This window comes from Lactuca saligna, chromosome 4, assembly GCF_052625555.1.
Source record: "Lactuca saligna cultivar CGN05327 chromosome 4, ASM5262555v1, whole genome shotgun sequence".
NCBI lineage: Eukaryota > Viridiplantae > Streptophyta > Magnoliopsida > Asterales > Asteraceae > Lactuca > Lactuca saligna.
The window spans coordinates 103,982,755-103,996,972 of NC_136420.1; the positions used below are offsets into that span (position 1 = coordinate 103,982,755).

The following is a 14,218-nucleotide window of genomic DNA, read 5'->3' on the forward strand; positions in this document are numbered from 1 at the left end:
AAACCTTAAAGTGTTTGTTTGAGACATTAAGTTACTTTAAAATGACACCACACAAAACTACAAAACATACTGTGTGTGCTTTAAACAACAACGTACTTTCTATTTTATTTTGTTATTTTGGCTAAAAACCACTACGTGTATGCGATTGTGTGTGTTTGAAACAACACTATACTTTCATTTTTTTCGTTATTTTGCTAAATAAAACTCCTATGATAATAGGAAGAGATGAAACTAGAATGATATGATATACACAGAGGCGTAGCTACACTATGTGAAGGTGGGTTCTGGACCTACCTTTTTTCTTTTTTAATACAACAATTCTATATAAAAAAAATAAGGAACTACCTTATTTTTGTCAAAAGACCTACATTTTCATACTTTTTCCATTTCATTTATATAAGGAACCACCTTGATTTTGCTTCTAGATTCGCCACTGGATATACAAGTAAGTGAAGGTGCATTAGATTGTACTTTATAATTACATTATTAACATATAATGGGTTGAATGCAAGAAATAGTTGTATTTTTTTTTCTTTTTTCTATAATGGTATTGTGCTCTTAGATTTTCTTATTACAATGTTATACTTTCATATTTATTTTCTTTTAAACTTTAATTGATTTGTTAATGTGTTTATGATTTGATTACAGAAAAAAGTGATTATTACACGTATCTTTGCAGAGTTCAAATATGGTAATGACAGTTTTTGAAGGCTTATAAACTAATCTCTTATGTTTTCTTAATAGTAAATTAAATAAAAATTTCATTTTTCTTCTATTTCTGTTTGATGATTTGTTGAAACAAAATTAAAATATTGCTTAATTTTAGTTTTGGTTTAAGTTTGTAAGTTCTAGAGAGGGGGAAAATCCCCGACCCGTAGCAAAGCGAGGGAATTCCCTTTATTTTTTTTTAAATAACTATAATAATGACTTAATAATTTTAACCTTTTGTATAGAATTATTAAGAAATGAAAAGCCTTTTTTAATTTATAAATTATTACTTATTTTCTATCTATTTAATATATTTTTTTATTTTTAAATATTAAATATAATTATGTTAAAACAATTGTATTTATTTATTTTATCATCTTTAAAGTTATTATTGAGATTTTTTTTTTAATTTTAAATACATTATCTAATGTCGTTAATACATTATGTAATTTTAAATTTTTTATATTTGTTTTAATGATTTTAGAATTTTTTTTAACGTTCTGCTCGAATAAATTGTTTTTTTGATAGAAAATATATAACAATTAAATATTATTCATTTACATATTCCAATTAACCTATGTATAACACAAAACCCATTATGAATTAGCATATAACTATTTCAGATTAGTTTATGTATAACTAAAAACGTTAAATAAGTTAAAATTAAAATTAAAAAACTGTTTCAGATTAAAGTACAAAGTTAAAGGATGTGTAAAAAAAACAAAGTAAATCAAAGTACAACTGTAAAAATTAAATTAACCGGTTAAATTGCAAACCACAAACGTTAAAAAGGATGAACAAAAAATAAAATAAATCAAAGTAGAGGGTGAAAACCAAAGTCGGACCCAACTTTGTTTTTTAGTGGAGTTATAATATAATATGGACTTGTTTATTTTCTCAATGGATATTTCAAACATATCAGACACATGGAACTAGCTTTTTTATATATTATAATTAGGCCTCGTATCACATCGATAGTATTACATCAGGAAATATCTATGGCATGTTGTGGAAAATTTGCTAATTTTCTATGAAAGTTTAAAAATTTTGAAATCATATCACATCGCTAAATATCTATGGCATCATTGGTTGTGGAAAAATTTTAAGTGACTAAAATTTTCGAAATCATGTGTGATTGATTTAGTTTTCAAAAACAAAATTAAAAAACTTTTGTTTTCCAAATTATGTGTAAATTATAAAACAATTTTCTAAATTTCTAATATGAAAAATAAAAACTTCATTGATTCTAACCAAACAAGTTTTTAAAAAGTTTTATTAAAAACCGAAAAAAAAAAAAACTCCAACTTTATTTCTAAAAGAATTTTCTTGGAAAATACAATCAAAGGCACCTAAGTGTTTTATATTATATGTTCAATGTTCAATTCTTAATTTGTGTCAACATGCAAGCAACGGTTCATGATTGATGTGGTAATTAGAGTTAAACACACTCAAAATATGTATATTATTCATCAAATTTGATTCACATATATCTAATATGATTATAATGATCACACAAAGTCTAAAGAAATATCACACAAATATATCAAACGCATGGAATCGAGAATCCCCTTGCCAAACGACTCAAGACATTGAATGTCTTCTCTCTTTACTTGGTTTATTCCTGCCTCTTGTACTCAAAGGTACAACCCCATCAACACGTAGAAGTGGCATAAGCTTCCCCAACTTTTTCGACACAAAATTTAAAAAAGATTTGCGAGGAAACAGTGGCTTATCAGCAGAATAACGAGCACAACCCGGGCTACTAACTATAGTTTTCTCACTAGCCAATCTTTCCACTTCTTTCAACTTTATTTTCATATTTAAAAGCTCAAATTTCATGTCCTGGTTTTCTTTTATTAGCCATGAAAGCTCATGGGATGATGGCTTGTTGGTGGTGGTGGTGGTGGCAGTGGTGATGGTGGTGGAGGGTTCAACTGCTATTAGACCATCACCACCCATGGTGTCTCTTAAGCGTTGTTGCTGGTAGAAAAGAACTTGAACCACAGTTTGCACAGGTAGCCTGTCATTTTGGGCAGCATGTGCACATGCTTCACGTGAAAGCTTTTCACAATCCATCAAGCTGCAAACTTTCTTTTTTTCCATATCACTTAATGTTGGATGAGCCTGTAAAATGTTATACAAATAAGGGTTTATGTAATAATTTAGAAACAAACTATTATGTATGTTTTCATTTAATCACTTTAATGTTATTCAATATGTACCATTATCACGTGGGGCTTATGGTACTCATTTAAAACAATGCAATTTTGTAAAAAAAACAAAACAAATGTTCATTACCTAACATTAACTTTTATGACTCCCTATATAAATAATATATAAATGTTAAGAAGAAGAGATACGATATACATACCTTCAAGTAAATATCAATGGCTCTATAAATTCCATCATCTGATACCTTAGCTTGTTCTGGAATATGTTCAACAAAATCCATAAATTTTGACAATTCTAAATTCCTATCGGAAGCTATTTCAGCAAGATAACTTTCCATTAATTTTCCAACTTTTTCCATGTTATTTTCTTGGATATTTGTAGATTCTAATTCATATTCAAGGTAATTCATCATGATTCTTTGGACAGTATCAACATCAAACAATATGTCACCATCAAAATGAAAAGATGGAATTAGTATGTCATCCAAGACTGCCTGCCCGAGTTGTAAGCCCATTCGCTTTTCTAAGTCTAGCTTACATGCCATTGTTGTTTCAAGGTATATGGCTGCCCGAAGTAACATTGAAAGAGAGCTGACCGAAATTGTGTTTCTTTCTCTTGGTAGGAGGCTTACTATTGTTTCTAGAACTATCCTCTTTTCGTGTTCTTGTTTTGAGTCGATTTTTTTCTTCTCCTTTACGAGACCCTCCTGTTTGATGTTAAATTGTACATATGAATAAATGGAAAATTAAGTGATTCCTATGGAGTTCTATTGAAAAAAATCTCATTCAATAATGAAGTGATTCATGTAGAAAGTCTATAGCAACTCCAGTTTAAAATGATGTCATTTGGTGACAAGTGAAGAGCCAAACGGTTAATGCAAGAAACAACAATGTATTTTTATTTATTTGTTTACATAGCATCCGGTTTTTATTTCTTTCTATTAAAACATTGTACTTTCATTTTTTTTTTTTTTTTTTGTTATTTTAAAGATTGTACGCTACTTTGATAAATCTATCTCATATATAGCTGTGAAAATAGGTTTCTATTTGGACGAGATTGCTATAACTGGGTAGATTTTTCAAAGTAGCGTACAATCTTTTAATTAAGAAAAACAAAAGTTTGATGATATGTAATGAAATTACACCAACTTTTCTTGCAATTTACCCTTCTTTAAATACTCCTACAACAAAAAGAAATCTTACCAAACCTTGAAGACATTTCTGAGCATAAAGCATTAGAATCGGACCAAGTGCATATTGTTTAAATCCCCTTGATATCATTGCAAGAAGAACCCTTTGAAATACATCTATTCTAAGCATAATTAAATCTTCAACCCTCCAATCAACTATAGCTTTCATATTTGATGAAGAGGAAACCAAATCACCAAAGCAAAACTCACTTTCTTTGGTCACTATATATGCAATAGTATCAATACACCGAGTAATTAACTTCACTTTTTCAGCCATTGGTAACAAATTTATTGATGATTGCAAAATGGTAACAGCACCACCTAATGTTTTAAGTGCTACTTCATCTAAATAGGCTTCAGATCTTGTTACAAGGTTTCCAATTGCATAATCTTCTGTCATTTCAAGAAACTCTGAAACGCATCTCACTATGGAAATGTTTTCTGTTGATAATTCATAATTTATTCCATAACAAAACTTTGCAGCAAGTTCAAATCCTTCAGGGCCTCCAGGGACATCAGGGATTTCAATTACTAAAATATCAGAATCTTTGTGGTTGGATACAATTTTTCTTATGTAACCACACTTTGACACCAATGGAAACTGCATAAAATTATAGAAATAAGATGGATAATTACAAGAGGATACACACAATCACAAATCATACCTTGTGTAATGAAAAAGAAGCACCTCCAATGTGAATTGTAACATCGCTTGGGATCTCATGGGAGAGAATCCTGTTAACACTGAAATTAAAAAAGCTCTTTAAATATTCAAACATACAAGTATGGAATAAAAATTGAGACAAATGAAAGCAAACCAATCACTAGTTTTCTTCATGGAATTGGCCATAAGTTGGTGACTCTAGTCTCTTGGTAGGCATTTTAAGGGGTCTAAACATCTACTGTATCAATAATTAATTGACTAATCATAACAAAAATCTTGTTATGTATTTCACCATATAATCATTAAGATAAAAAAGCTTTACAAATTACAAGCACCAAGATTTTTACTACTCGATCACCTAAGGTTTCGTTCGAAAAGACGTGGCCAAAATCCAAACCAAAAAAGGGGAGTTCAAATCTGCCCCAACAACAAAAAGGACAGACGACAAATCTAGGTGGGGAACTCCAAAATCTCGTTCATATCATTTCTTTCATTGTAACAAATAATGAAATACAACTGGAATTTTTTTCTTTTTTAACTTGGTCTAAAATCGTTTGGTTTGATGTGACTGATTTTTGGATCTTTGAAAAACAAAATTGTGATTATTTTGTCTAAAGAAAATTAGTATCTAAGCTATTCACGATACTAACCATATTTGGAAAATCTTCAACGTCTCATGATAGTGTATAACAAAGTTAAGTAAAATGTGTGGACATTGAGCATTAATTATTTGGAAAATTATTCAATATCATAGCTTTATCAGATCCTACACAAAAATGGGTAACTTCTAGCTGTTACTAGTGGCGATCCTCATCTAATCTAATCTATATAATGCAAAAGCATCAAGCGCAAAGCATGTTTAATTTAGACATCATATCCTCGAATTTGATTGGTATAATAATAACTAAGGTTACAAAGTACGATAATGTAATTTGTTGGACATCTATAGAAATATTAGATCCCCTGGCGAATTCATAATTTAAACTTTGTTGTCCCACTTAATGTGACAAAATTAACGACTCCAAAAAAAAAAGTTTGGTAATCAGATCAAGCTATCAATTATACAATCTGCGACAAGTTTTATGATAAGAAAATTTACTGAATTAACTTCAAATTTAAGCTATTATATACTTTTAAGTTTTAAGTTGTTTAAATATTTAATGTTACATATAACTATAATATGATAAAATAATAGTTTATTTTTCCTTAAATTCATAGCATTACACAGGGAATATGGAACACGGGATTGTACCTTTTGTGAAATTAAAATTTGTTGGGTTGTCGGTAGCTTAAATTGCCATTATTTGGATGGTGGGGTATGGGTCTTATTAGAATATGCCAAGATCTTCATCTAACAAATGCATGGAGTCGTCTAAACAATTATAAGCTAGAACTGTTCTCATGGGGAGGCGAAAATGTGCCGAAGGTTTTACCGGAAAAGATGGATGAGATGGGTGGACTACGGTGGAGAAGGAAAAAGAAAGAGGTTAATCCGGCATGTGAAGTCGACATATGAAGTCAACCAGGTGATACGTCAATATGAATTATAAACACATGTTCGATGGTATTGAACTTCGGAATAGTTCTACCACATAGATACACATACCAATAAGATAAAAATCAAAAAATTATTAAACAAACAAATACAACCATTGCAAAGCTCCAGCATTACATAAGCCAAACACAAATATCAAACGAGGGGCGAAACACAAGCACTATAGCTAGGGACGAAATTAAAACTTCAAAACAAAACCATATAGACAAAAAAAATTGGTTCAAAATTATGACATATCAAAATTAGAAACAAGAAAACTAATAATAAATATTGTTAGATCGCACTTCAAAGTGGAACTCGTCGATCTTTTACTTTTTTGAAATCTTGCATAATTGTTTCTAGACTAATCGTTTCGGCAAGTTTCCTTTCAAAGTGCAAAACCATGAGTCGTTCAAAAACTCATCTTCCATCTTATTATGTAACCTTATTTTAATATGGTTCATCTCTGAATATGATCTCTCTGTTGTAGCAGTGAAAATTGGAAGATTAAGTATGAGACTAGCTACTCGATAAATAAGATGAAAATTAGCCACTCTTCCGGTCATTATCAAACCATTGACACAACTCTGAAATAGATGCCAATAGTTTATAATTTGTGTGTTTAACGATAATAATCTCATAGTGTTGAAGTTGTATCTTCAAAAGTAATTTCTCTTGTTCACTAAAATCTTCAGGATAAAACTTCTTCATTAACCGGCATACATCAACACTTTGAAAAGACTCATTAACACTTTTAATTAGGATTTAAAGTTGTTGAAAGTTGAATCGACTCCATTGATCTATCGTTAAACCGGTGATTCAATTCCATTAATTGACAATTAATGGCTTCGTAAAAGATATCCACTCGGTAATGATGTTCAAGTGTATGATCGTTATGCTCCTTACGAGCTCGAGCCCCTCTGCTAAAGTAGGCAGACGATAAATCAGGGATATCAATCTCGCGATCCTGACAAAATGACTTAATGTGTGTGTGTGTGTGTGTGAGAGAGAGAGAGAGAGAGCAAACCATCCTATCTTTCATCTTTCAAATTTTGAAAAAGCTCTGTGGTGGATGCAACTAGCTTCAAACATCTTGAGATTGTATTTGTAAAGCTTGACAAAGTAAATCAATTATCTCCATTATTTCCTTCACGAGATGAAAAACAAAATGAACTCAAATGTAGTAATAATCTCATATGTTGAATCTGCATCCCTTTTAATCGGACCAGTGCCGTCCTCAATAATTTTAAATCAAACCTCGCAAGTAGGACTAAACATCTTGACTAAACTCGAAACTGATTTGAGGTGAGAGCTCCATATAGTATTTCCAACTCATTGTAATGTACTAATATGATTGAGACCTCTGCCTATCTGTAACACATCAATAAAAATCATATATGCAATTTGCTCGGCTTGTGCGTCTCTTAGTTGGTCAGTACACTTGGAGGAAGCACCTACAACATTAATAACAAAAGATAACTTAGTAAAAAACTTTTGCACTACAACAACTCCTTGCGAAGTGTCCATTAATGCTAATTGTAATCGATGAACAAAACAATTAATATAATAGGCATATGGACTATCTTTTGAAATCAATGCTTGCAAACCCTTGAACCGACCTTACATATTGCTTGCACCATCATACCCTTGACCACGAATTTATCTAAAATCATGATTGTTATGTGACAATACATAATAGATTCCATTCTTAAGACTTTGTGGTGTAGTGTCTGGTACACGAACTAGTCTAAAAATTACGCCCTGTGGAGTTGATCCATAACAGATTATTGGAGTCCGAAGAAGATAACAGATTATTGGAGAGGGATGGCGAACGATGAAACATCTGGGGAGTTGATCCATAAGTTTTGAAGAAAATTACGTCCTGCGTAGATGCATGTATGTCCGGTGTACGTACGGGACTCCATGATCACATTCAAGGCCCTACGCCCGACGTACGTGGCTTGTACGCCCAGCGTACGAACCAATTTGCCAATTTTTAAAATAGTGCTAGGAAGAAAAAGTCACATGGAACACTAGTGTTACATTAGGTGGGGTTTGAGACTCTTCAGCTATCATGTATTTTCTCGTTTTCTTTGGATAATTGTATCTTTCACGTAGGATCTCTGTTTTTTACGTTCATTATATCCACGAATTCATAATTTTGTGTACTACAACTTTCTTCAAAACTACTTCGGCTAGAATGTAACATCCCAAAATACGGTCCCAAAAATTTCTTTTTAATTAAGTAACAAAAACCATAATAACAAATCATATCGTTCATAAACCAAAGTTATTATATTAAATCAGAGTACCATCTCAAAACATGTTCTTTTATCAGAGTATATACCTCCCAAGCTAAAGCTTCTTGGTGTGTGTGCGATGCAGTCATCCCGAACTCTTCCCTCCGCTACCGAAAGTACTTGAAATCAAAACTAAAAAATGTAAGCACGAAGCTTAGTGAGTTCCCCAGCCTATCACATACCGTACGTAATCACATACTACAAACACTGGGCCGCACCCGCTACATCGGGCCCCGCCTGGCTTTGAGCCCCGCTAGGTATACAGATACAAGCATATAAATAATTCATAACACATAAGCTAACTGAGTATACTATATTCTTGTACTAGGCCTTGCCTATCTTGGGCCTCGCCTTTATCCTGCTACTGATGAGTCTTGAAACCCCGTCCATGCTCCTGCTGTTAGTGATATACGGGCCCCCACCCTCACTCACTCCTCTCCTATCTTGGGCCTCATCCCTGCTCTGCTACTAATGAGGTATCGAACCCCGTCCATAATCTGCTGATAATGAGATACGGGACCTCGCCCACAACCACCTCCCTACCAGGCACATACAAATATCACACAAACAACAAGTATAATCTAACATGCAAAACATCCCTTGGGCACCCGCCCGACATCGGACCTTGGTCCGGAATATCATACTGGCATACAATGCCTAGGTCTAACCCTTGGGTCTTCCTACTTATAACTACATGGGCCGGCATTGTGGCCTTAGACCCATTCACACAGTGATGAGACTCACCTTGCACTGATGAGGCTTCTGCTGATACCCTCCTAACTGCTATCCGACAACTCTCCGAACCGCTGCTCTTCTAGATCCTCGAGCTACCAACACCAAAATAACACTTAGTCCTAAATTGTCCTTCCGAAGTCAAACTAAGTCAACTCTGGTCAAAGTCAACCTTCCAAGTTGACCCTACTCACAGAGTCAGCCTAATGACTCGCCGAGTTCATAACCTCAAAAACCATGCAACTCGCGACTCGACTCGCTGATTCCTTCAATCTCCGATTCCTAGTCCTGTCCAACCCACTGAGTCCCAACTCACTGATCTAACACATAACCAAAAGGGATTTGGGTTTGCTACCCGACTCGCCGAGTCCATGAACACACTCGCCGAGTCCACTTGTGTCATCTCCATTCTGTCGATTACAGTCCATTCCATTGCTTCCCACTTGTAGATCTGGACTCCTAAGGCTAGCATTACACATAAAGTTGCCAATTTTACGTGCATGCAAGGTGCTATTGTCACACCCCCAAACCAAGGATGGCGGAAACGTCCGGGGGTGGCGGACTTCATGTAGAGTATCACAACAACGAGTATAATAGTGCTCAAATTAAATACAACCATTACAAATATAATTGAAAAAGTTACATTAAAGTATATGTTTATATGATTCACATCAATTACATTATGAAACAAAATGAACTGTTTGACGAATTATCGTCCCATCCTCAAAACGTTGTTGATTTCCTGTTTCACTGAATTCCTGAGAATACAAGTAGTTTTGAAAAAGTGTCAACACAAAGGTTGGTGAGTTCATAAGAGATTTCGTTAGAGAAGTAAACCGTTTTCCTTGTAAAAGCATTAGAATATGCATCCAGAAAATCCAATATTTTCTTTAAAATCTGTGTAATGTAGTCTTATAACTGAAGACCAAAATGTATAAGTAACCTTTCTTACTAATAGAAAATGATTTGTGTGTAAATCGACATAAACGCGCTTGAATTAAATGAAATTCCCGTAAATTCTTATGTTTTGTTAATACTTTATGTATATGTAGTCCTAAATCCCCGGACTGAGAAATAACAAGTATTAGCCATACTTAAAGATATAAATGTGGTTTCAAATGATGTGTAGTCATAAATACCAAAACCGAAAGTGTACAGTAATATCTGTACTTACTGACATAAAAAGTGATTTTAAATCGACATAAAACCCATTTAGGTTTTATAAAAATCCCGTAAACTTTATGTATTATTATCTCCCTATGTGAGTCGCTATAACCACACTATGACTGAATGAACCTGGCACGACGTTTCTCAGGCGTCGCGAAACTGAAATGACATTTGTCACCCGTAGACCTGCAGGTCCCACTGTAGCTAGCAGCAAGGTGTGGGGTGTCAAACCCAATATAGATCTATACACAACTATCACGTTCTCCCTCCAGGAGACTCTAATTATAACTACCAGGAATTAGATCCCACACTCGGACGTACGGAAAGAGATTGTCTCACAATTTAGGTTGACAAGTTTACGTGTGGTGTGCGTGAGTGTAAAAAACCTTTTTGTATGAATGTACCCTTTTTGTACGAGTGTGTTATGTGATGATTAATAAACTATACCTATTATAGTTTATCCAAAACGTTTGTAATATATAAGAACTCTTTTATGAAAATGCGTTAGTGTTATGAATCCATTAAACTATGCTTATTATAGCTTAATATACATGTTGTAAATGAATGAATAATCTTATCATGGATGACTAAGTTTCAGTTTATGATGATAAACTAACAAGGAAACACATTCAATAATTAGAACTTATGATTATACGCTTTGCTCAACATAATACAAAGTGTTATGAAATTTATATGCTGTTAACTAAATTTAATCTTTCTGCGTTGTTTTAGAAATGTCATAGAAAAATCATACGAAGTCGAAAACTAAATCCGTAAATTTTGAGAGTTCCCAAAATGTGTCTAGTTTACTCATAATTTTTATCATGATTTTTAATGACCTCCAACTTGGGTGAAAAAGTCCATAATCACAGACTGGTCCGGTTTGGTGTTTGAAATGATAGGTAGTTTTGTAAAAATCACCATAAATTGTAGAAAAATCTTATGGAGATGTGAAAGTAGTCATTTTAAATCTAAGAACTTGAACTACTTGCACCTTGTATAGTTTTTAAAACAAAAATGTTTAAGTTGCCCAAAACAGTCCGTGAATGGAGTTGAATTTTTCTGATGAAGGCTGTTAGAAAAGTTTAGTTATGTTCTTGGTGTTCTAACTTGTATTCCCCCCCCCCCCTAAAAACTCGAGAAACCATTAAAATTTAGGGGTATGAACTCACCTTACGTGATTTCAGTAGACGTATGTTGGAAAAGGGGAGTGTTCAACTTAAGAATACTTGAAGATGCCTTTAAGATTTTCGAGAATCTAACATCAAAGTGATGGGGTTTGTGTAAGAAATCGGTGATTGGAGTTGAATGAAGTGAAATAATCATATGGAGGATGTTAATACTTACCAAAAGTAGAAGAAAAGCTTGGAGTATAGCCTTGAATCTCGAATTTTTAGAGAAAGAAAATGAACTTTGTTCTTGATGGAAGAATGAGAGGAAATGAAAGAAATGTGAGGAGAGAGGAGGGTTTTCTAACCCTTGACCAAGTGTGTGGCTGAAAAATGGTAGGGAAAGTACCATGAAATTACTAGGTATGGGCTGATGGTGAATAGTGACATGGAGTGGGTATGGGAGTGGTTGCTTGTGTCATAAGGTAAAGTAAAGTCAACACTCCACCTTAATTATTCATCCACTAGATTTTATTATTTAAATAAGGATTTTCATGAAAATATAATTTAATTATGAATATTTAGGGTTTATTATGTTAAAATACGAGTTTGGTTGAAAACCCCGCGTTAAAATCTCGAGAAACGAGCTTAAAATGCTAAAAAATATCAAAAATGGGTGAAAAGTGTCGTATTTCCGAAGTCTGGCCGAGGTCTCGGCCTTTGATGCTTGGAACCGAGACTAGAAGTGAAGACCGAGAGGTGGAGAGAAGAGACCGAGAGTGCGAGAGGAGAGACCGAGAGTGCGAAGAAGAAGGAACCGAGAGGAGAGACTCAGTCTCGCGAGTTTCGGCTCGAGAGGTTTCGCTTCCGAGTTTCGGCCCGAGACGCTTCTCTTCTCAGTTTCGGCCCGAGAGACTTCTCTTCCCAGGTTCGGTCCGAGAGGCTTCTCTTCCTAGATTCGGTCCGAGAGGCTTCTCTTCTCATATTCGGCTACTGAGTCTCGGCTGCTTAGGGTTTCGGTCCTAAGAGGGGTTGCGGTCCGTAAGAGGACTTTCGGCCCTAAGAGGGGTTTTGGGCCCTTAAGTATATTTTACTCGTTTTTACCCAGTTTCAAGCCGTTTTTGATCCGGTTACGGGTCGAAATGACCTGAATGACTCCAAAAAGTTACGGAAACTTTTGAGAGAGATTTGGGAGAGATTTCTCATACAAAGAGATTTTTAGGAGAGATTTCACATACTTGGAGAGAATTGGGAGAGATTTGAAATTCTTGGAGAGATTTCTCATACAAAGAGATTTGGGGGAGAGAGATTTCATTTGTGACCTTTTTGAGTGTCCGGCTTCGCAATGCAAGGTCCGTAAACCCTGTTAAGCCTTGTTTAAGGATCTTACACACTCCCGATGAGTATGCAACATTGTTTTATCGGTTTGGCTCGCCACATCCCACAGTTTTAGGTTAAGGAGATCTAGATGTACGCACTTTTCGATTTATGATCTCTTATTAGAATAACGAGTTGTTTAGAATTTACATAACATAAACTCTAGTACCCACGGGCAACTTGGGTCGAACCGTTTGACTTATTGACTTCAGTTGACTTTGACTTGACCGGAAATTGACAGTTGTCACATCACCCCCTGTTAGAGGGAATTTCGTCCCGAAATTTGAATTTAGGCAAGGAGCAGGCATGAGTAATCAAGTCAAGAAGTGGGGTTACTTCCTAATCGGCTGATTCCCGTGCTCCCAGGTGGCTCCAGGTCCTTGGTTAGTATTCCAGCGAACTTTCACTAATGGGAAGTGGAGTTGTTTCGTCCGCTTGACCTCTCGGCCCACGGTTATTACGGTTCTTCCGTGAAGGTGAGGCTCTCGTGGAACTCGATCTCGTTGAGGGGGGATTACAAGAGTCTCGTCGGATAGATACCTCTGCAAGTCCGAGACGTGTCGGGCAGAATGTACTTTACCTAGCTCGTGGGAGTAGATTGAAGCTACGAGTTACAGGGCTGATTCTGACAAGAATTTCGAAGAGCATAATTATCTATGGTTTTAGCTTTCCGCGCTTTCCGAATCGTACTAAGCCTTCCCATAGTGAGGCTTCGAGAGGAATTTGGTTTCTTAATATGGAGTTCTAAAGGTTTCTCCCTCTTGCTTCTCTTCCCAATCAAGGGTTGCTCCCTTCAGGGTCAAAGTCGTAAGGGGGTTCCATAATTTACGAGAAGTTCTAAAGGAATTATGACGGTAGGTCAGCGAGACCCATAATTTTGGTGTATTCCTGATAACGTCTTTGGTGCTGACTGTTTCTCAATGGTTTTGATCAATTGAAAGGGTCCTTATAAATTTCCACCTTGATAATGATGTGTCTTAGGAATTTAACTCCTCAATTCCAAAACTCGTATCTAGAGAACTTCGGGTAATGCTTCTCTGATCGTATTGCTTCCGTGGTTTATTGTAGCTGCTCTCCATGGTTTCCTTCTTACTACGAGGGTAGATAAGCAAGTCATTTATAATGACAATGACGAACTGATCCTAGTAAGAATGACATATCCTATTTATTACGTTCATGAATTCTACGAGTGGGTTGGTCCTATCCGAGGGGTATCACTATGAACTTTCAGCGTCCGCATCGAAATTGGAGGATTGTCCTCGGACA

General features: G+C 34.9%; 1 protein-coding gene across 3 annotated transcripts; it reads right to left on the reverse strand.

Moving 5' to 3' along the window:
* Positions 1-2,146: 2,146 nt before the first annotated feature.
* LOC145042547 (BTB/POZ domain-containing protein SR1IP1-like) lies at positions 2,147-5,132 on the reverse strand. Of its 3 annotated transcripts, none has more exons than XM_078990994.1 (5): positions 4,888-5,132; positions 4,735-4,804; positions 4,083-4,670; positions 3,080-3,586; positions 2,147-2,832 (listed from the first exon to the last, which is right to left on the reverse strand). In XM_078990994.1, exons 1-5 carry the CDS (start codon positions 4,917-4,919, stop codon positions 2,290-2,292), a joined length of 1,740 nt encoding a protein of 579 aa, XP_078847120.1. In that variant the 5' UTR covers positions 4,920-5,132; the 3' UTR covers positions 2,147-2,289. The 3 variants fall into 3 exon arrangements, with proteins under 3 accessions (XP_078847120.1, XP_078847119.1, XP_078847118.1); XM_078990993.1 differs by having other exon boundaries at positions 4,735-4,813; XM_078990992.1 differs by lacking the exon at positions 4,888-5,132 and having other exon boundaries at positions 4,735-4,881.
* Positions 5,133-14,218: the final 9,086 nt, after the last annotated feature.